Here is a 22770-nt window from a genome sequence, read left to right as displayed (position 1 = left end):
TTTTTGAGGTTGCCTTTTATGCTAGCAGCTTATATATTATTTTTCCCAGCGCTCGATTACCATTTTTATAATGCAAATGCTATTCTTTTAGTAAATATAAACTGCTAAATACCTTTTTCTCTTCAGCAGTCTTGTGACTTCTATCAGTTTCCAGCAGAGCACTGGTTAAAGCTTGTAGAAGGAGTTTTCATTTTGCTATAGGAAAATGCAGAACTCCTGACCTCTGTCTAGACCAGGGGTGGGCAACTGTGGCCCTCCAACTGTTGTAGAACTACAAGTCCCATGAGGCATTGCAAAATTGACAGTTACAAGCATGACTCCCAAAAGCCAAGGCATGATGGGACTTGTAGTTCACTAACAGCTGGAAGGCCACAGTTGGCCACCCCTGGTCTAGACAATGATGATTGGGCCTGTGCTGATCTCATGCACTCTCCCAAGAGAAAAAAATAAACCTCTCTAGCAATACACACAAAACTGAGCATGTGCAGAGTGTCTCCACCCATATTCATAATCAGGATCTTGTCAGGGAGGACGAGGGGGTTTCCTGTTGCTCTCATGCAAATCTGACAATACATTTGTCCATAATCCTAGAACTACGTGGATGAATTCTAAACATATCCTACTTTTCCATATCTAATAGAGAACAAGAACAGGTGAGTATTTGCTTTTGGGGAGGGGGGAATTAAGTGACCCTTTTATTTTGCTCTGCATGGGCAAAGGAGAGATTCACTTTTAACAGCATTCACAAAGACAAGATAGGTTATAAATAATAATTACAGTATATTATTTTGCTGTTCTGCCTTACAACATCATATTTGCATGAAAAAGTTAAATGTTACAAATTAATATGTACAGTACTTTGGAGTACAGTAATCCATAAGTGCTGAAGACAAGTCAGAATTCTGCAGACATCTGCCTATGGAAACGTTTGTTTTGGTTACTGTGGTGAGTTGGCATTGCTTCACCAATGGACATAATAGAATTCCAGCTGACATAAAATATGGGATATAATGGTTGCATGAAGGAAGCATTGAACTGGTGAAGAAGTGGCATATCATCTGATACCTCATGGAAGGACAGACTACCCTCATCCCAGTCCAAAAATATGCCAAGTTTCTCCTGTAGTCCTGTGGCTACTAAGATTCTCTGACCATCATGCCATGCATAACAGCGACTGCTGCTCCATTCCAGGCACCAAGACTTTGAATTTCTACCAGCCAAGCAGTAGCTCTGGTGACCTTTTCGAGAGATGTTATGATAGGTGACACCTAAGCTTACTCGATTTCCAGACAGGTGGACCTCCCAATAATGTTTTCCATGACTCATTGGCTCCCTGCCAAGTACTTGGGTATAATGGTCAAAGCGTCCAGGATGGTCTGAGTAAGCCTGAGGCTGCAGCTTGCACAGAACTCTGCGGTTTCCTTGCGTAAGACATAAGTTGTGGTGGGCAGTTTCGGAGTCTAAGGTGACTTCTCGGAGATCTAAGTGTGACAAAGGATAATTGTTAGTTTAATTGACAAAGAAGGGAAAGCAAGGGTAAATTGTACACCTTCGATATTATGATTAAATGTCTTACACTGAAGGAACTCGGCTCGTATCCGTGGAATCAGAGGCTGCAATGAACTTCCCCACAGTTTAGGTGGCGATATGGGGTAGCTGGTCTGTGTAGACCACACTGTAACACAAAATAAAGAGTTTTACTGAAGCAAGGAAAGTAGCGCTAACTAAATAAATATTTAAAGCAGAAATGCAGCCAAAAATAAGATAAAAATCAACAGCCTATTAAAGGTTTAAACAACAAAACCAACTTATTTTGCAACATTCATCTCCCAAACCAAAGAAGATCCCTGAAATACTTTTTATGCCACTAAATGTTCTCAGCAAGATGGCCAGCATCATTTAACCCCTGCAGGGGCGAATTGGATCATGCTTTGCTGGGTTTTTTGCCTTCTTCTTGATCAACTGTGAGTGTAGGATTATAACTTTTTTTTTTATGGTTGAACTGGATGGACTGTTGTCTTTTTTCAGCCAGACTAACTATGTAACACTTCCTCTGAGCCCAGAGCATCATTGACTCTCCCCAGCCTGTGATTGGACAGTGAAAGGAGAAGCAGCACCATGATGTCAATCTGCTTTCCCTTCCTATTAGCATGCTTTCACTTGAGCTGATTGGCTCCTTGCACAGCTTTCCCACTTCACACTCCAGCCCTACTGTACAGAGACTGCAAGAGGCTGTTACCAGGTCAAATTCAAGTATCTGCACTGCTTACATAAAAATTCATTTACTGAGTTTTTCATGATTACAGAGCGAAATTAACTTGTATCTTTTATATCTGCCCAACGTTGATGCTTGCACCCCTCTATCAATTTAAGTAAATAAAAATACCTTTCCATTATCTTCTGTATTATTATTTTAGTTAAAGGGAAGCTATAAATGTTTACGTTTTAGTCCAGTTATTTCTGAAATGTGTTTTGACATAGAGTGTTGTGTTTATTTTGATAAATGCATTGCAAACAAAAATTCCATTTTATGATATACAGTCACCGCCCACTTTATTAGGTACACCTGTTCAATTGCATGGTAACACAAATTGCTAATCAGTCAATCACATGGCAGAAACAATGCATTTAGGCATCCAAATGTGGTGACGACTTGCTGAAATTCAAACCGAGCATCAGAATTGGGAAGAAAGGGGATTTAAGTGACTTTGAACGTAGCATGTTTGTTGGTGTCAGACGGGCTGGTCTGAGTATTTCAAAAACCGCTGATCTACTGGGATTTTCACTCACAACCATCTCTAAGGTTTACAGAGAATGGTCTGAAAAAAGAAAAAATCCAGAGAGCTGCAGTTGTGTGGGCAAAATGCCTTGTTGATATCAGAGGAGAATACTGCCTTTCATGATTCTGTATGTTTGTACTGCCTACCTCTGGTCTATAGTCACAAAACTGTGTGCAGCTCCATGACTTACCTTGTTGTACCAGCCTCCCCATGTGGTCTGCACACACCTCCTGTAAACACTCTTTAAAATTAGTAACAGCTGCATAAATTCCATTCCACTGTGTATCCTGTTCTCCAAGCGGCTCTTCCTAAAATGCAAAATCAGAGACTTAAAATGTGTCAGATACTAGGGTAACTCCTCATTACCTTTTACTGGAACAAGCATTATGCTACGTCAATCACTAGACACATCCCACCCTACTTCCTTAGTCACATGTGTCACTCAAACAGGACATCCTTGAACAAAAGGTCTCAGATAATCAAAACAATTTGAAAACATATTGTATGTACATTATTTGCAACGTTTGTGCGGATGCTACAGCAAATCATGAGCCCATAATGTAATGATGTATACAGCAGTACCTGCAAGGAATTGAAACCTATCCTCATCTAAAACTAGCCATACCCCACTAGACTTCTCTTGTTTTGCCCCACGGGCTAAAAAGAGAAGTCACTTGATTCCCCCATCTAGGCTGAACAGCATGGAATCTCATTATTGTATTTGAACTGGATGAACTTGTGTCTTCTTACAACCAGATTAACTATGTAACAGTGTATTCAGACAGCTGGTGTTCTGAATGCCAGAACTATAACAGCATCTGAATTTCTAAAATATTAGTGCAGCACTAAAAAATGCATGTCATAAATTCCATAAACGCATGTGACTTAAACTCATATGTGAGTTTAATTGGCCGCAATTGGAGCTGTGGGTGGCCCTGCCGACACTGCCCAGTTCAACAATCTTGATTACAAAATTGAAGAAGGTGCGTGGAAAATTGTGGGCCAAACAGTGACTGTATCCAATCAGATGCTGTTATTCAAGGATCAAAGTAGGTAGAAAAGATAACAGAGCAAGCGCTAAATGCAGTATATGATATTAAAAATATATATATTCAAATGAATTAAAAGCAGCTAGCACTCAGGGTATAGGTAACAGTCCCAGAATCACAATTTCTAAAATATTAGTGCAGCGCTAAAAAATGCATGTCATAAATTCCAAAAACGCATATGACGTAAACGCATATGTGAGTAAAGAGCTAAAAGTGCAATATTAATATAACTAGTTCAAGATGACATAAAATGCAATAAAATAAGTTCATCAGAGCGTTCCTGAATTTAAAATGTCTCTTGTGCAAAGATATCAGCTGAAGAAATGCCTATGATTGGCACGTGAAGTTATCCGTGAAGAGTAACTGTGCAAAAGCTTGTAAAAGGAAGTCCACCCTTGGTACGGATGTACACTCACCAGACCATACATTGATTATAATACATCGCACATCTGGGAGTGCAGCGGTATGCTGACAGCTACGGGGTCATCTGTCCATCCGTCAGGGTGGGGGCCTGGTGGTCCTGGGGGGAATTAGCTCAGCCACAGGAGCCAGCTTATAGTGTAGTATTTTATTTAAGGTAATAATAGCAAGTAACATAAAAACGTATCCACGTGGAGTAATACAATAAATAAATAAATGAATAAAGTACCAAAATGGCCACCGCTCATCAGTAGTGGTGGCTAGATGTAAGCAATAGGGCTCCACCCAACGCGTTTCGTGTAATAACACTTCCTCAGCGGTACACCCATGGGTGTACCCCAGGACCACCAGGCACCCACCCTGACTGATGACCCCGTAGCTGTCAGCATACCGCTGCACCCCCAGATGTGCGATGTAGTATAATCAATGCACATTATAATTTATGGTCTGGTGAGTGTACATCCGTACCAAGGGTTGATTTCCTTTTATAAGCTTTCGCACTGTTACTCTTCACGGATAATTTCACGTGCGAATCATAGGCATTTCTTCAGCTGATATCTTTGCACAAGAGAAGTTTTAAATTCACGAATGCTCTGATGAACTTATTTTTTTTGCATTTTATGTCATCTTGAACTAGTTATATTAATATTGCACTTTTAGCACTTTACTCACATATGCGTTTACGTCACATGTGTTTTTGGAATTTATGACATGCATTTTTTAGCGCTGCACTAATATTTTAGAAATTGTGATTCTGGGACTGTTACCTATACCCTGAGTGCTAGCTGCTTTTATTTCATTTGAATATATATTTTTTTAATATCATATACTGCATTTAGCGCTCGCTCTGTTATCTTTTCTACCTATTTTGATCCTTGAATAACAGCATCTGATTGCATACGGTCACTGTTTGGCCCACAATTTTCCACGCACCTTCTTCAATTTTGTAATCAAGATTGTTGAACTGGGCAGTGTCGGCAGAGCCACCCACAGCTCCAATTGCGGCCAATTAAACAGAAAATTGAAGCTGTGTGTAACTAGCATATTTTAGGAACCCATTCACACCCATTTTAAAAGCCCAGTTCCAGGATGAAAAATTCCTTTACAGTAGCGCTTATTTCACTGCAAGGGCTAAATGCTTAGTCATTCTACGGGGAAGAGGAAGAGGTTGTGCTATTTACCATATTACTCATTTGGGAAGAATGGAAGCTCTCCTGATGTTCTGGGCTGTTGGTGGCCCTCGGCATCATCATGTTCTATGCAGGACTTTTAGACCTACATTGTATGAGAAGGTAAGTATGCAACCGCTGGCCAGAACACCCTAGAGAGGAGACTGTGGGGGACCAGTCACACATGGTAGGAGCCTGTCAGAGTGTGGGAAAAGTTAAGTACAGGTGAAACTCGAAAAATTAGAATATTGTGCAAAAGTTAATTTATTTCAGTAATGCAACTTAAAAGGTGAAACTAATATATGAGATAGACTCATTACATGCAAAGCAAGATAGTTCAAGCCATGATTTGTCATAATTGTGATGATTATGGCTTACAGCGCATGAAAACCCCAAATCCACAATCTCAGAAAATTAGAATATTGTGAAAAGGTGCAATATTCTAGGCTCAAAGTGTCCCACTCTAATCAACTAATTAAGCCATAACACCTGCAAAGAGTCCCTGAGCCTTTAAATGGTCTCTCAGTCTGGTTCAGTAGGAATCACAATCATGGGAAAGACTGCTGACCTGACAGTTGTGCAGAAAACCATCATTGACACACTCCATAAGGAGGGAAAGCCTCAAAAGGTAATTGCAAAAGAAGTTGGATGTTCCCAAAGTGCTATATCAAAACACATTAATAGAAAGTTATGTGGAAGGGAAAAGTGTGGCAGAAAAAGGTGCACAAGCAGCAGGGATGACCGCAGCCTGGAGAGGATTGTCAGGAAAAGGCCATTCAAAAGTGTTGGGGACCTTCACAAGGAGTGGACTGAGGCTGGAGTCAGTGCATCAAGAGCCACCACACACAGATGGATCCTGGACATGGGCTTCAAATGTCGTATTCCTCTTGTCAAGCTGCTCCTGAACAACAAAAAACATCAGAAACGCCTTACCTGGGCTAAAGAAAAACAGACCTGGTCTGTTGCTCAGTGGTCCAAAGTCCTCTTTTCTGATGAGAGCAACATTTGCATCTCATTTGGAAACTAAGGATCCAGAGTATGGAGGAAGAATGGAGAGGCACACACTGCAAGATGCTTGAAGTCCAGTGTGAAGTTTCCACAGTCTGTGTTGATTTGGGGAGCCATGTCATCTGCTGGTGTTGGTCCTCTGTGCTTCATTAAGTCCAGGGTCAACGCAGCCGCCTACCAGGAGATTTTGGAGCACTTCATGCTTCTTTCCGCAGACGAGCTTTATGGGGATGCTGACTTAATTTTCCAGCAGGACTTGGCACCTGCCCACACTGCCAAAAGCACCAAAACCTGGCTCAATGACCGTAGGATTACTGCACTTGATTGGCCAGCAAACTCGCCTGACCTGAACCCCATAGAGAATCTATGGGGCATTGCCAAGAGAAAGATGAGAGACATGAAACCGAACAATGCAGAAGAGCTGAAGGCCGCTATTGAAGCATCCTGGTCTTCTGTAACACCTCAGCAGTGCCACAGGCTGATAGCTTCCATGCCACGCCGCATTGAGGCAGTAATTGCTGAAAAAGGGGCCCAAACCAAGTACTGAGTACATATGCATGCTTATACTTTTCAGAGGTCCTATATTGTTCTATGTACAATCCTTGTTTTATTGATTGCATGTAATATTCTAATTTTCTGAGATTGTGGATTTGGGGTTTTCATGAGCTGTAAAACATAATCATCACAATTATGACAAATCACGGCTTGAACTATCTTGCTTTGCATGTAATGAGTCTATCTCATATATTAGTTTCACCTTTTAAGTTGCATTACTGAAATAAATGAACTTTTGCACGATATTCTAATTTTTCCAGTTTCACCTGTATTATAACTCATGGAGTTAACTTGTACTTACCCTTTGCAGTGTGTGTGTGGGGGGGGGGGGGGTCATTTTTTCTTGTGCCTAGAGATGGGCTTTAATGCATGTTAACATGTGCAGAGGTTAGCTGTTGATTTTAATGGTGCTAGTTCATATCTGTGTGATGCTTAGTTGTGTGCTGGCCAAAATGTTCATGTCCATATCCATTATTTGATCTGTTGTTGTGTGCTATTCGGGCTTTTTCTGGGAATGGAAGGCACGTTAATTCACCTGCCCAAAGCAATATAAACACACAGGAAAATGCAGATGTATACATGTGATTCGAGCCTAAAGGTAGCCTGTTCCATTGTGGACCTATTCTTCTGAGAATGCTTTTAGGCAGGTGCAGACCAGCTTCCCATATATAGGTGGAACTGGATCACCACGGCAATACAGAAAGGGCAGGAAGGTGTGAGGAACTTAGTTCCTCTTCAACTTAGTGTTACTAAACCCACAACAGTAAAATCAGTCTATATATGCAGTAAAGCATGCTTGTAATACTCACTGTGGAACCTAAGGGGTTAATCCCCTGCTTTGTGTAAAAAGGCTTTTTGATCCTCTCTTCTCTGTTCCTCCCCTTTTTCAAGTGTCCCCCTCTTATCTCCTGAGAAGACATATTGTGTGGAGTCACTCTGCACATGCTCAGTTTGGTGTGTATTGCTAGAGAAGTTTTTGTTTCGTGGCAGAGTGCATGTGATTAGCACAGGGCCAATCAGCACTGTCCACCAGACCGAGGTCAGGGGATTTCCATCCCCCTAGAGCAGAAAGAAAACTCCTCCTACAAGATGTAACCTGCTCTGCTGAGAGCTGATAGAAGTCACAAGACTGCTCTAACTGCTGATGAGAAAAGGTATTTAGCAATTTGTATTTACTAAAATAATTGCACTTCCATGTTCTGTGTACTGTGGGAGATCAGATATAGTGGATGCGGGGTCCTGGGTTTAGTAGCACTTTGATGCTGTCATCGGGGAAGCAGTTGTCTGATTGGACACTGCTGACCTGGCTGACCTTCATGGCCATCTTTAGTGAGGGCAATACTCATTTAAGGCACTGACTCCCTGGGTTGGCACACATTTTGCAAAGTGGCTAGTGTAAGGACAGGTTCTCTGTGTGTCAGGTAGAGTGCTTAGAACTAGGGAAAGGTTCCGGAGGAGTAGGGTCAGTGCAGGGACTGTTCCTACTCGCTGCTAGCAGAAGTTTCCCTCTTGGGTGTGGACTGGTCTGGCCTCATTCTCGTTCCTCTCTGCAGACGTTGTTGGCATCATCCAAAATTGTCAAGGACCTTTTCAGCAGTTCTCTGTAAGTGGAGCCGAACAGTTGTGTGTGTGCCTAATATGTCCTGTTACCGTTTGCTGGAACTTGATGTTAGTTTGTGATTTCTCCCCACCAGTACACCATGCTGTACCCTGCACACACGCTAGTTGTCTAACAGCTTCTGAGTCACTGATCCAGAACAAGCATCGCACAAGTGACCTGAGAATTCCTGATGTATACATTTCTTCTGGGTTAGTATGGAAGCCATTGGATCAGCCAACAAGTCAAATGAGGTCAGCAATAGCAGCATCTGTGTTTTTGCAATACACATTTACTTTTAAATGTGGGCACAAACATAGGAAAAATATTTGCTATTACTAATGAACATTTCACAAAGAAACATGAAGCAAGCAGGTGTTTGTCAGGCCGAAACTGCTTGGGTTGAATGAGGGGAAGGGTTAGAACTGCTGAGCTTTTACTGGTAGCTATGGAAATTTTACTTCCTGTGCTGCTGATATCAATTTTGTCAGACAGGAAGTCAAGGAAATGACAGGAAGTGAATGAAAATCTGCAAAATAGAAGCAAACAGAAATAAAAATCTGATAAAGGTTATATTTCTCCCTACTCTACCTAACAAAAACATTTATTTCTCTCTTTGTTGCTGTTGGGGAGTTCACCACTGGTATAAGAATGGAAACAGCATGAAGTAAGGGAGAATCTCTGTAATGGAACCCTGGATAGCCGTAAAAACCTAACAGGTGTTTTAAACATTGTCCTCTTTATTTGAATAAAGACATAAAATTTAACTCCTTCACTGCCTGTCAGGTGGAAGCATTCGGGCAGATACGCAGCCGTCCAATCGCTTCCACAGCCCCGGTACCGCCTTCCCCCCGTGTGCTCCTGCCATGTGTCTGGGCCTTGCTTTCCCATCTGCGCTCTCCTCCCCTTTTTCTGTGACTCAGAAGGTGACAGGTGTGACATCACTTCTGAGTCAGCGCTGTCACTTCCTCAGCTAGAACAGCCGAGAAGCAATGTATTGCAATGCGGTCTAAAATTCACTTTAGTGTGTTTTTTACTGAAATTTTGCATTTCGTAGACCTTTGCGTGTGACATAGAAAATTTATAACTATCACTAAATGGTCTCCAAACTGCGGCCCAGGGGCCAGATGTGAACCTTTGCCTGCCTTAATTTGGCTGTTGAGGCACTATTTCACCAAATGATGAGACACCATTCCCCCTACTGACACCATCAATGGGGCACTATTCCTCCCATTCATACCAACAATATGGGGCACTATTCTTCCCATAAACACCAACAATGGGACACTATTCCTCCCATTAAAACCAATGATGGGGCGTTGATGCTGGGGCATTTTCTATTACCACTGGCAAACGCCCCCTTGAAGCCTAAAGGACAGTAAACTGGCTCTTTGCTTAGAAGAGGAGTGGACCTCAATCTGTAGCCCTCAGAGCCCTCTGATGTGGCTCTTGACCTCAAACCAGGGAAGTGCACTGCAGCCTCCCTGTCACATTCTGTTTTACATTCGGACAGGAGGGGCAATGTTGGCAGCTTATACAGGAACCAATCCTCTCCATTTTCCTCCTTCAACCACTGAAATCTGGCTTCTCCTTCTCTCCTGCCAGCATTCAGCAGCTGTAGGAGGAAAATGTTCATTATGCTATTGGAAATTTTGAACTTTCATTTCATTGTGGCCCGCTACTGTTTACTAAATCACTTAAGTGGTCCTCATTCCTCACCACTGCTCTAGAGCAGGGGTCTCCAAACTGCGGCCTTAGGGCTGGATGCGGTCCTTTGTTTGCTTTTAACCTGCCCTTGGGACACTATTTCATCCACTGACACCAAAGAAGGGACACAATTCCCCCCACTGACACAAACAATGGGACACAATTCCATCCAATGACACGAACGATGGGGCACAGTTCCTCCCAATGACACCAAGATTGGTGTCACTGACACTGACACCAAAGGTTTACTCTCACTGATGCCGGGACCTTTTCTACTCCTGATGGCCATGGTCTGGCCATCTTTAGGAAGTCAGAAGGACAGTAAACTGGCCCTTTACTTAGAAAGTTTGGAGACTCCTGCTCTACAGTGTCTGCTTTCAGAAAATGTATAATGTTTTGGGGGTTTTGTGTAATCTTCAGGCCTAAAATTATTTTTTAAACATGGGTGGAAAAAAAATGCAAAACGGCTCTGGCAGCGAAAGAGATAAAGTACGCATCATATTGAATATGCAGTTGTTTTTGGCACCTGTTCCCAAAAACGTATGCTGGAAATTAAGAGTGCAGAGAAGGGCAACTAAACTAAGATGCATGAAGGATCTCAAATATAAGGAATAAATTAAAAAAACTTAAATTGAATTTGTTCTCTAGTAAAATGGGGAGATTAAAGGGGAATATGATCATTTGTGTAAATACATAACTAGTCCGTATAGTAAATGTTTTTACTTTAAAGCAGAAGTAAACTGCCAGAAAACAAAATGAGGACCCCAGGAGATCCTTGACAGAATACGCAAGCATGCACAATATATTTGCACATTATGGCTCCTCTCCATCACCGTGGCTTACATCTTCACCTGGTCTTCTTCCAGGTTTGGCGTCTGGCTGGGCCAGAATGATGTAACATGATGTATGTAATGAATTGATGAATCATGTAAATGCCATGCATGTGCACAGAAATTACTTGTCCACAGAATTGTGCTAAGACTGTACACTGAGCTGCTCAGGCATGGCTTAGTGTACAATCAGAAAATCTCTATGTAGCACTCTCCTAGTTACTCTAGGTGGATCTAGATCCCTAATGGTTAGACAGGAGCTGAATAGCAGCTCAGGTGCAATAGCCAGAGGGGTCACATTCGGGTCAGGGCTGATAGACTCTACAGGCCAGTCCCTCTGGAATTCCCCCCTGCTCTGAGGCTTTTGGAGGAGGGATTTGGAGGCAGTGGGTGGATCTGAAGAGTGGTTGGCTTTGAGGGATCTCAGCCAATCCCCAACAGGAGGCTTGGCAAGGCACTGGACTCCCTTTAAAAAAAGGTGTTAGAGTCTGCTCAGTAGCAGGAGTTGGATTGTGGTGGCGGGAGAGGAGCGTGAGTCAGGGAGATGTGAGGCAGGAGGAAGAAGGCTGCCAGGAGGCCTGCTGGGATGGGCCCTGCCTGCAAGCCTGAAGCTGGAAAGGAGGAAACCTCAGGACTCACTGGTCCCAAGAGAGGACCCCCCTGTGTGGCAAGGAAGGAGCAGCCCAGATGACAGGCCTGGTAGCAGCAGCCATTTCACAAGCTGTACAGGAGAGGATCTGACTGAGTACTCCTGCACCACCTGGGTGGATAAGGAAAGGAGCACTCTGGTGGGAAGCTAGATTAGTCCTCTGCTAGTAACTGTGCACCTTATTTAGGGGAACAGGAGCCAGGTCCCCTGCTCAGGAAGAAAGCCTCCAGGTTGCTGGGTGAAGAGGAGTTCATCTAGAGTCTGGGGTGGTACAACTGGAGCTGCTGGCTAGCACTCCACCAGAGACTGTGCCACAGAAAAGAAGCTGTGAATAGTTTAGAAAGTTGTCCTCAGATTTTTGTTCCCTTGGGCATCCAATACATCCCTATACCCCATCCAAGTTTAATCCCCTCAATAAAATAACAAAACCAATTTTCAAGGCCTGATTTCTATCTGTGGGTGAAAGATGTGAGAAAAATGCTAACTGACTGGCTGTGCAGGACCATGTTTTTACATGCGCATAACATAAATGGCATTTGATACCTGGAACAAATTATTTTTTACTCCCCTTCTAGATGTCAAAATTATTTTTTGTAGTAGCCATGAAGTAAAAGGAATACTATATATAATAATGCCAGCAGAATACTCCTATAATGTAATATTGAAGTGGTGTATATAGTGCACTGTTACAAAACATGTTGATAATAGCAAGGTGGCTAGATAGTGACAGGCTTGCCGTGGATTCAATCATAATAATAGTCCTTTAAGCAGGGGTGACGTGATAATATCTGGGTAAACAAATGACCTGTCCTGACTACATAGGCTATAAATGGCCATCATATATGAAACTCAGATGCAAACAATGACCTATGTCCTGATTACATAGGCTATAAATGGCCATCATATATGAAACTCAGATGCAAGCAATGAGCACATAAGCATTAAGATGAACATGCACTAAGGTACATACAGCATAGTCAGTGACATCTGAAAGGTACATGTTGAGTAGCGAAGGGAAGTTAACTGAAAATTACACTTTCTAGATCATGTAGAGTGATCACCTGTAGTTGATCCTGCAGCTGATCTGGAACAACTTGGGCAGGTTGTGGCACCGATATGTAGAGTCCTTCTAGTTCATGGCTTTCAGCATGCTTCAGTATTTGGCACTCGGCCTGATCCACCATCTTCAGCAGCCGCAGGCCTGAAGCCTGTAGGATTCTTACTATGTCAGCCAGTCCTTGACTCACTATTTTCCTAGCACCTGAAATCTGGAAGAAAATGCCAGCTATGAGTATTTGGCCAATTATAAGCATGCACAGAAAATACATGTATAAGTAACAAACCTACAGTATATGGCTGGGGGAATAACTACAGATTATAGAGCCCGATAGCAACATTTTGATGGGATTCCCCGGCAACCATCCTACTGTGATCAATCTTAATATAAAGTATGTTTAAATCAAGGGCAGGTATCAGGAGAGCTGTCAGCATAGTTGGCACCCTACTTTAGTCCAGAGCTGTGGATTGTAGTTGATCCAAACATTTATAGGGTGTAACATGTAACACGGTGCCAGCTGCACCTCTCCCTACCCCAAAACCACACCCTCTGATGGGAAGTGGAGCACTTCCTATTTTCTCTCCTGTTTATCCAGCCTACATGACCATTGTGACTCTATCCTCCAAATGAAGTTCACAGCTATCTGTTACTTTATTAAACTATACAGTTGTGCTCAAAAGTTTGATTACCCTGGCAGAAATGGTTGCATTTTGGCACTGATATTGAAAATAATGCTTATCTTTCTTTTCCTTTTTGGTAGTCTATTACCACTTTCTAAAGTTCAGTGTATATTTAAGGCATATGCCTGAGGTATCTGTTACTGGGTGCTCTTTCTCTGGGAAATAAACGTTCGATACCTAGGGGATAATGTATATTGTCCTTCCTAGGATTTTCTTGTACGTATCTGCTATTGCTGGAATCTATCGGATTCTGTGGTCCCCTGTATTAATTATTATTAGTGTTCATTCTCCTCTTATCTCTTGTGCTAGTCTATTTTGATACTAATGATAGTTATTTGTTTTGTTCTGTCAAAACTTCAATAACAATCTATTCAAAGTAGAAAATATGACTAATCCTGCCAAAAAATGGACTTTTATTTACGGATATTGATCATATGAAGTCATTTATTATCACATAGTTGTTTGGCTCCTTTTTTTAATCATAATAACAAAAATCCCCCAAATGGCCATGATCAAAAGTGTACATACCCTGGAATGTTTGGCATTGGTAGAGACGCACACAGGTTAAAATGGCAATTAAAGGTTAATATCCCACACCTGTGGCTTTTTAAATTGCAATTAGTATTCTGTGTATAAATAGTCAATTAGTTTTTTTTTAGCTCTCACGTGGATGCATTGAGCAGGCTAGATACTGAGCCATGAGGAGCAGAAAAAAACTGTCAAAAGAGCTGTGTAACAAGGTAATGAACCTTTTATCACGATGAATATAAAGGATTTAAAAAGATAAAGCCTTGAATATGCCAATCAGTACGGTTCAATCACTTATTAAGAAGGGGAAAGTTCGGGGATCTCCTGACACCAACCCAAGGTCAAATAGACCAAGAAAGACTGCAGCCACTACTGCCGGGATTGTACAGGATACAAAGAAAAATCCACAGGTAACCTCAGGAGAAATACAGGCTGCTCTGGAAAAGGACGGTGTGGTTGTTTTGAAGGAGCACAATATGACGATGCTTAAACAAAAATGATCTGCATGGTCAAGTTGCATGAGAGAAGCCTTACTTTACTGCGCCAATGCCACAAAAAATCCGGGTTACAACACCTTGACACACCTCACAGCCTCTGGCAAACTAATCTGGAGTTACAAGACCAAAATAGAGCTTTATAGTCACAACCATAAGCGCTATATTTAGAAAGGGGTCAACAAGGCATGTAGCGACAAGAATACCATCCCCACTGTGAAGCGTGGTGGTGGCTCACTGATGTTTTGGGGATATGTGTTAGCTTTAAAGGCATGGGGAATCATGTGAAAAATTTAGGCAAGATGAATGCAGCATGTTATCAGGAAATACTGGCAGATAATGTGCATTCTTCTGCACAAAAGCTGCACATGGGAAGCTCTTGGGTTTTCCAGCACGACAATGACCTTAACCACAAGGCCAAGTTGACCCTCCAGTGGTTACAACAGAAAAAGGTGAAGGTTCTGGAATGGCCATTACAGTCTCCTGACCTTAATATCTTTGAGCGACTCTGAGGAGATCTCAAATGTGCGGTTCATGCAAGACGACTAAAGACTTGCATGACCTGGAGGATTATTGCCTAGATGAATGGGCTACTCAACCACCTACAAGAATTCAGGGCTTCATAGACAACTATTACAAAAACTGCACACTGTCATTGATGCTAAAGGGGACAATAAACAGTATTAAGAACTAAGGGTATGCAGACTTTTGAACAGGGATAATTTTATTTGTTTACTTGTTGTCATGTTTTGTTTTATGATTGTGCCATTCTGTTATGGCCTGCATTTGAAAATTAATCCCATAAGAAATAAAAGAAATGTGTTTTGACTGCTCACTCGTGTTTTTTGAGCTTTTGAGCACAACTATATTTATAAGCCCCCTGTCCCCAACACTTCCTTTTTTTTTCTATTTTCATGGCCTTTAAGCCCCACTGTACTGCTTCCCTGAACTTCTGGGTTGCAGAGAGTAGGGGGTGTGACAGGCTGATGAAGCTGATGGGAGGAGGGAGCAGGGGCTTAGCTAACCAATAGGTGTCTCCCTAGCACCCAGTCAGCTAAAGGAGACATCCACAACCATGTAAGCTTTGTAAAAGGAGATTTAAAAAAAAGATTAGGTTTGTATTTTACGATTTAAAAAAAAAAGTTGAACATTACTTTAACTGCATGCACGTTAAGTGTTATGTGGACTGAGGTGCTAGCTCAGAGATGACTCAATCTTACTGGATTTACAAAAATATCCTGTAGATTCTGAGGCCTCCATACAGCAACACTGATATGCCATAATCCCCCGGGTCCTACTGCTGTTTATATTGGCATGCATTCATTATTTACTGCTTTGCAAACACATGCTGTTTTGTAGCAATACTTCCTAACAGCATATTTTTTCTATAGCTATTTTTAAAGTGCTACATTTAAAATAAAATAAACAAGGAAAAGAGAAAGAATGGTTGAATGAGAACACAGGCTTCCTATGTTATACTAAATATAGTGTAAAATAAAGGATTGAAAATCTGGAAGGGTTAATTTTTTTTTGGGGGGGGGGGGGTCTGGAGTTTGGACAAAGAGCATTAGTGTAATGCCATGTGTAAAAAGTAAATATATATAACAGGAAAATCTATGCTACACAATAGTATATGCTTTTGGCTAAAGCAGGGGTCTCCAAACTTTCTAAACAAAGGGCCAGTTTGCTGGCTTTCATACTTTAGCGGAGCCAGACTATGGCCATTGGGAGTAGAAATTGTCTTGCGTCATTGGGACTAGACAATTTATCTTTGGCATTAGGAGAGAAATAGCACCCTATTCTTGATGTAAGTTGGCGAAATAGTGCCCCATTGTTGGTGTCAGTGGGAGGAATAAGGTCCCATGGTTTGTTTCAGTGAGAGGAATAGAGACTGTTGTTGATGTCAGTAGCAGGAATTATGCCCCGTTGTTGGTGTCAGTGGGAGGAATAGTGGCCAGATAAGGGCAAGCAATGGGCCGCATCCGGCCCCCGGTCCGTAGTTTGGAGACCACTGGGCTAAAGCATTCTAAATGGGACGCAACCCAGAATGGACACTTTTGTTGTAATCTCTAGATCATGTTGCATTTGCTCTTTGTTACAGTGGATCATTACCAGAGGCATTGCCCATGATACAATCCCAGTGTTTAGGAATTATTCACACCAAAATGTGACTCCCCGCATTTGTTGTGTTTTAACTGCAAATACATTAAAATCCATTCAAATCAGCAGGGCAACAGTCAGCATAGACCATGACCTATTTGTAACAGGGCTACTAGCAGTGACACAGGTGAAAGAAATTTGTGGTCAGATGCTGAAGATACATCTGGGCTTCCAATTCAGGTAAGTATACAGTACATCTGGGGTGGGGAGGAGGAGACAAGATAACTTTAAGAATAAGATAGCTCCCACAGACAGGTTTTCGCCATGAAATCTTGTTAAGTCTAGCTTCCTTCAAGCCATCAGCCATAACACCTACTTACGCCTAGTAGCAGTAAAATTCCTGGTACACGCATACCCCCTCCCAGGGGGAAAGCCCCAAGGGAAGAGAGCTCTGATCAGATCTTCCCAAACATTTATCTTATCCCCAGCCACACCTTCTGCTTCAGCCTCCCAGGGATTGGCTAAGGTCAGATAACTATTCATAACCCAGGGATTGATCCTCCCACTCTATTTCTTGAACATCCTTCCAGAGGCAGGCAGAAGCAATCAGCCATCAGAGTTAGGGATAACCTGATCAGACTGAAAAAGCAAATTACAACTCAGCTGGCCACTTTGTTAGACCATGGACTTCCACACAAACAACAGCATGTAATATTTAATCCCAGCAACATCTCTACTGCAGTCTTAGCCTGCATATAACTACTACTGTTTACACCTTCAAGCACTGCTGAATCAAGAACTGGTTGACAGTGTCCATGAGCTGAAGTCATGTTGGGGAGTCACTCATATGCTTTCAGCATGGTGCATAAAAAACTGCCTTTGGCATGTACATTCCTACAAGTGCGACTGAGGGATTGATAGATTGAAAAGGAAATAATTTCTTCCGTGGACTGCTTAAGGCTGCCAGTTTAAATTTTTTTTTAATATATGAAAACATATTTGCAACACATACTGACACTGCTCAACTTGGTCAGGACATTTAGTTATTAACCACTTGCCCTCCAGAGTATTTACCCCCCTTCCTGATCAGGCCATTTTTTGCGATACGGAGCTGCATTACTTTAATTGACAATTGTATGGTAATGCAACGCTGTACATAAATTACATTTATGTCCCTTTTTCACTCAAGTAGAGCTTTCTTTCGGTGGTATTTGATCACCTGTGCATTTTTTATTTTTTGTGCTATAAACAAAAAAACAAATATTTTTGACTTTTTGTTATAAAACATATCAAGTAAAAACTTTTTAAAAAATCACATTTCTTTATAAATTTAGGCCAAAATGTATTTTGCTACATGTCTTTGCTAAAAAACATCCCAATACATGTAAATTATTTGGTTTACATGAAAGTTATAACATCTACAAATGGCGGTATATATACTGGGATTCTTTTTTATACTAGTAATGGTGGCGATCAGCAACTTATAGCGGGACTGTGGTGGGCATTCTGACACTGGGGGGAACTGGCTATCTGCCACTGACATCTCAATGACACTACTACAGTGAAAAGTGCTAATCAAAAGCACTGACACTGTACTAATGACACTGGGCTGGAAGGGGTTAACATCTGGGGCAGTCAAAGGGTTAACAGTGTGTTGTGTGTGTTTTACTAGGGAAACATGTTGTTGTGTATTTCTCTGCTGTGCAGAGAAATACACAGCAGCGTGTTACTGCTGGCAGCAGAAAGAATTGTGACGTTTACACACAGGTCTCTCCTCTGTCTGTGATATTCGGCTATCGCCGGGTGTCGGCAGGGAATCTCCGGACCCGGTGATCGACATCTGTAGCCATCAATGGCAGTGCGTGTAGAGTGGCGTAAGCCCCCTACCCTGAAATGTGATTTTGCGCAGCCCTTTGGCATTACTTCTGCTATAGGGCGCTCAGGAAGCGGTTAGTGACCTCTGGTCACAAAATTCTTGGCTGTGTGCTGAGTAGCACTTGATAAATAAATTCATTTTTTTTTTTGAAACGTGTAATTATTAAGAGCTTCAAATATAGTTGTGCTTAAAAGTTTGCATACCGTGGCAAAAAATGGTGAAAATTTGGCTTGAATATTGAAAATATAACTGATCATGCCAATAAACTGTCTTTTTTTTTTTTGGAAGGATATTGATCATATGAAGCCATTTATTATCACACAGTTGTTTGGCCCCTTTTTTAAATCGTAATGATAACAGAAAGGTGACACACACAGGATAAAATGGCAATTAAAGGTTAACTTCCCACATCTGTGGCTTTTTAAATTACAATTAATGCCGGTGTATAAATGAGTTTGTTAGCTCTTACATGGATGCACTGTGCAGGCTAGATAGTGAGCTATGAGGAGCAGAAAATAACTGTCAAAAGAGCTGCATAAGATAAGGTAATGGAACTATATAAAAATTAAAAAGGATATAAAAAGATATCCAGAGCCATGAATATGCCAGTCAGTACTGTTCAATCACTAAGTGGAAAATTCAGGTATCTTACCAAGCCAAGGTCAGCTAGACCAAGAAAGATTGCAGACACAACTGCCGGAGGAATTGTTCTTGATACAAAGAAAAATGCACAGGTAACCTCAAGAAAAATACAGGCTGCTCTGGAAAAGATGGTATGGTTGTTTCAAGGAGCACATTACGACAACACTTGAAAAATGAGCTGCATAGTTGAGTTGCCAGAAAGAAGCCTTTAATGCACCAATGCTACAAAAAAGCCGTTTAGGCATGTTCAAGGAATTTTCAGGCATATTGTAACCGGGCTTTTTTGTGGCATTAAATAAAAGACATATGTTCAATATCATTGCCAAAATTTCACAATTTTTGAGCATAACTGTACAGCCAATGCCTTTTGGGGAAAAGAAAACTTTCTCCTTCTTCAGGGCTAAAACAGTCAATGATAATAAAATCACAACGGAATGTACTACGGGACCTGTGTTAAGCCTTAACAAAGACTAGCATCCCCTAACGGCACTGGAAATGTTTGTCTGAGTCTGATTCTGCCCTGATTCAGGTTTTCAGGTTAAAGCCCTCCCAAACAAGAACAAAAACAGGTGCAGGTCTGCATGCTAAAAAAAAAAAAAACACAGTTGGGAGGAATGTACCAAAACTGGAGCAAAAAGAACTGGGTAAAATAGTGGTCTTTAATATCTAGCAGCCCTTAGGATCAAATGGTCACAGATACTTGTACAGCATGTGTTTATTTGCCCAGGAGTAACAGATATTCAGTGCATATATAAATGTAAATAATAACAGTGCAGTGCTCAAAATGAATTTAAAGGTAATATAAAGTCAATGCGATATCCGCGGTGCTGTCTGGATTCGATGAAAACTTCCAGAATTTTACTGCTTCAAATAATAGCAATGCGCACTCACCAGAAACGCATGGATTATGCGCATGTAGGAATAATCATTCCAGATGTCAGATCCATCGAAGACCAGGTGGTGGGCATCCCTCTCACGGTGTGTCATCAAGGGCTCCAAATCAGGTCCAGAGGTCCCCCTTAAGGTCAGTCAGGTAATCCACACTGATGGTAATGATCCCTCCTCTGGATGGTATAGGCACCTTTTCTGTGGGGGTAATAGCTCCACATAGGAGCCCCAGAAAACAGGTGCCAGGGATAGTGTAGCTCCAGGATTGGAGAGTATGTGGATTGTTTTCTCCAACCACTGGTTTCACAAACTCCAGCCTATCTAAAAGACACTAAGCAGGTTCTGAATGAAGTCAGCACCATAATCACATCTCCCGATACATTTTTGGTGACGGCAGATGTCTCCTCCCTATATACTAATATTAGTCATATTGACGGTATGGAAGCGGCTTACTTCTATCTGAAACACTATAGCACTTTACCTACAACCCAGAAAGACTTTATTTTAGAGCTACTTGAATTTGCTATGCACAGAAATTATTTCTGGTTTAACAAGGAATATTACTTGCAAACCAAAGGCGTAGCGATGGGGGCTAAGTTTGCCCCCAGCCTGGCAAACTTGTTCATGACCCGCTGGGAGGAGGATCTTATCTTTGCAAGAGATTGGCCTGAATTGATGTTTTACAAAAGGTATATAGATGATATCTTGCTTTTATGGAGTGGGGAGGAGGAGTTTCTTTTAAACTTTTTTACATCACTCAACAATAATAGTCTCAACATTAATCTCTCATACACATACAGTTGTTTAGAGATTAACTTTTTAGATTTGACACTTGTCCACCTGGTCTTCGATGGATCTGACATCTTGAATGATTATTCCTACATGCACATAATCCATGCGTTTCTGGTGAGTGCGCATTGCTATTATTTGAAGCAGTAAAATTCTGGAAGTTTTCATCAAATCCAGACAGCACCGCGGATATCGCATTGACTTTATATTACCTTTAAATTCATTTTGAGCGCTGCACTGTTATTATTTACATTTATATATACATATTTTAAAGGTATTGTGGTTACCTTGAGTGCAAGCTGCTGCATTTATCTAAGAGCGCTCACTACAATTTGTTTCAAAATCTGTTAGATATTCAGTGCAGCCATTGCCATCAGCCTGGTAAATGTCAATGACAGGAGTGACTATTCTCATCTTCCTGTACATTCGAGCATTTGCATCCAGTGCAGCCATCCATGGAATGATGTAGTCTGTCTGTTAAACCTTATTAAAATAAAAAATGTGCAGGGATCAATATTGGGCTACCATTCCTCTTTTGCTTGTTGCCTGGCTCTCATGCTGAACCTCTGGCCTTAGTATGTAAGCCATTAACCTGAAAAATATATTCATGTGCTGCTTGTATTTTCTGAGCCTCTAACCTGGAATGAGTATTCATGTGATGCATGTGCATTGTATTTGCAGAGTTTCTAACCTGAAACAAGTATTCATGCACAGATTGTATTTTCTGAATCTCTAACTGGAAATGAGTATTCACATGCTACTTGTATTTTCTAAGACTCTAACCTGGAAAAAGTATGCATGTGCTGCTTGCTTGTCCTGAGTCAATAAATATAAAATACTGAAGCCAGAGAAAGCCTGGAAAGTAGCATTTTCAAGAGGTTAACAAAATAAAATAAAGTGTGAGAATATCTTTTTTTTTTAGGAATTTGTAACTTAATAACCATGTAAGATAGCCTAATATATTATAAGAAAATCTACACCGATCGTTTTATAGTCTTTGTAAATAAGTGTGAAGTGGTGGCATTTGTAGATGCAAATACCTAATTAAAATCTAAAAAGGTATACTTGTTAAAAAAAAAAATGTAGAAAGTGTCATCTGGAGCACGTTTTCCTGACCAGTCATACAATACGTTCTTACCTGGGTATTGCTGCTTTCCTGGGCTTCACTGCTACTGGGTATAGCAAAACCAAAGCTTGCCTCGCTTCCAATATTTTCTTCGGACTCATCTTGGTGGAAATGAGTTTTCAATGGTATCCCCACACTCCTGGCTGGAATATTCCCAACTGCCGTCCTCTCAGTGGCACCTTGGAGTTTGGAGAAATCATCGACCATCTGCGAAAGTATACTGTTTTTGCAGAGTCTTGGTGAGGATTCTTGTTGAAAGCAGGAACGACACTGAGGGCAAGAGGCTGGCATTCCCTGCAGAGACCAGCACTGGGTAATACATGTCAAGCAGAAAGTGTGCCCACAAGGAATTGTTACAGGCTCTCGGAAAAGATCCAAGCAAACCGGGCAATACAAATATTCAGAGCAGAGGAACGGAACGTTCGCCATCTCTTGATCCTGGGGTATACAAGCACTGAGTCAACCAGGAAGATGTAAAACAATAGCAGGATATGTCCTTTTCTGTACATCTCCCTCCTAAGACAGCTAGCATCTGTGGAGAGATAGTCAGGAACCTAACCTTGTGATGCACAACATTTTTCCCAAGGTATAAAATTAAGCTGAACTCCGGCCATGAAAAACAGTACTGCTTACCATTATGCCCACTTCCAAGAAAAAACCTATAACTCTGCGTTCACTATATCTGGTCTTCCACAGTACACAGAACATGGAAATGCAATTACTTTAGTTAATATAAACTGTTAAATACCTTTTCTCATCAGCAGTATATAGCCTTGTAAATTTTATCAGTGTTCAGCCAAGCACAGGTTAATTTTTTAGGAGGACT

The 22770-nt window shown here is 41.4% G+C and overlaps 1 protein-coding gene across 1 annotated transcript; it reads right to left on the bottom strand.

Moving 5' to 3' along the window:
- Positions 1-660: 660 nt before the first annotated feature.
- On the bottom strand, positions 661-22447 carry LOC149444145 (E3 ubiquitin/ISG15 ligase TRIM25-like). The gene is made up of 5 exons (XM_089654905.1): positions 21957-22447; positions 12826-13032; positions 2971-3088; positions 1577-1675; positions 661-1481 (listed from the first exon to the last, which is right to left on the bottom strand). Exons 1-5 carry the CDS (start codon positions 22371-22373, stop codon positions 895-897), a joined length of 1428 nt encoding a protein of 475 aa, XP_089511031.1. The 5' UTR covers positions 22374-22447; the 3' UTR covers positions 661-894.
- Positions 22448-22770: the final 323 nt, after the last annotated feature.

This window comes from Staurois parvus, unplaced genomic scaffold (assembly GCF_062004578.1).
Source record: "Staurois parvus isolate SC_StPar_1 unplaced genomic scaffold, SC_StPar_1.0 ptg000813l, whole genome shotgun sequence".
Taxonomy (NCBI): Eukaryota; Metazoa; Chordata; class Amphibia; order Anura; family Ranidae; genus Staurois; species Staurois parvus.
This window is presented reverse-complemented; position numbering and strand designations above follow the sequence as displayed.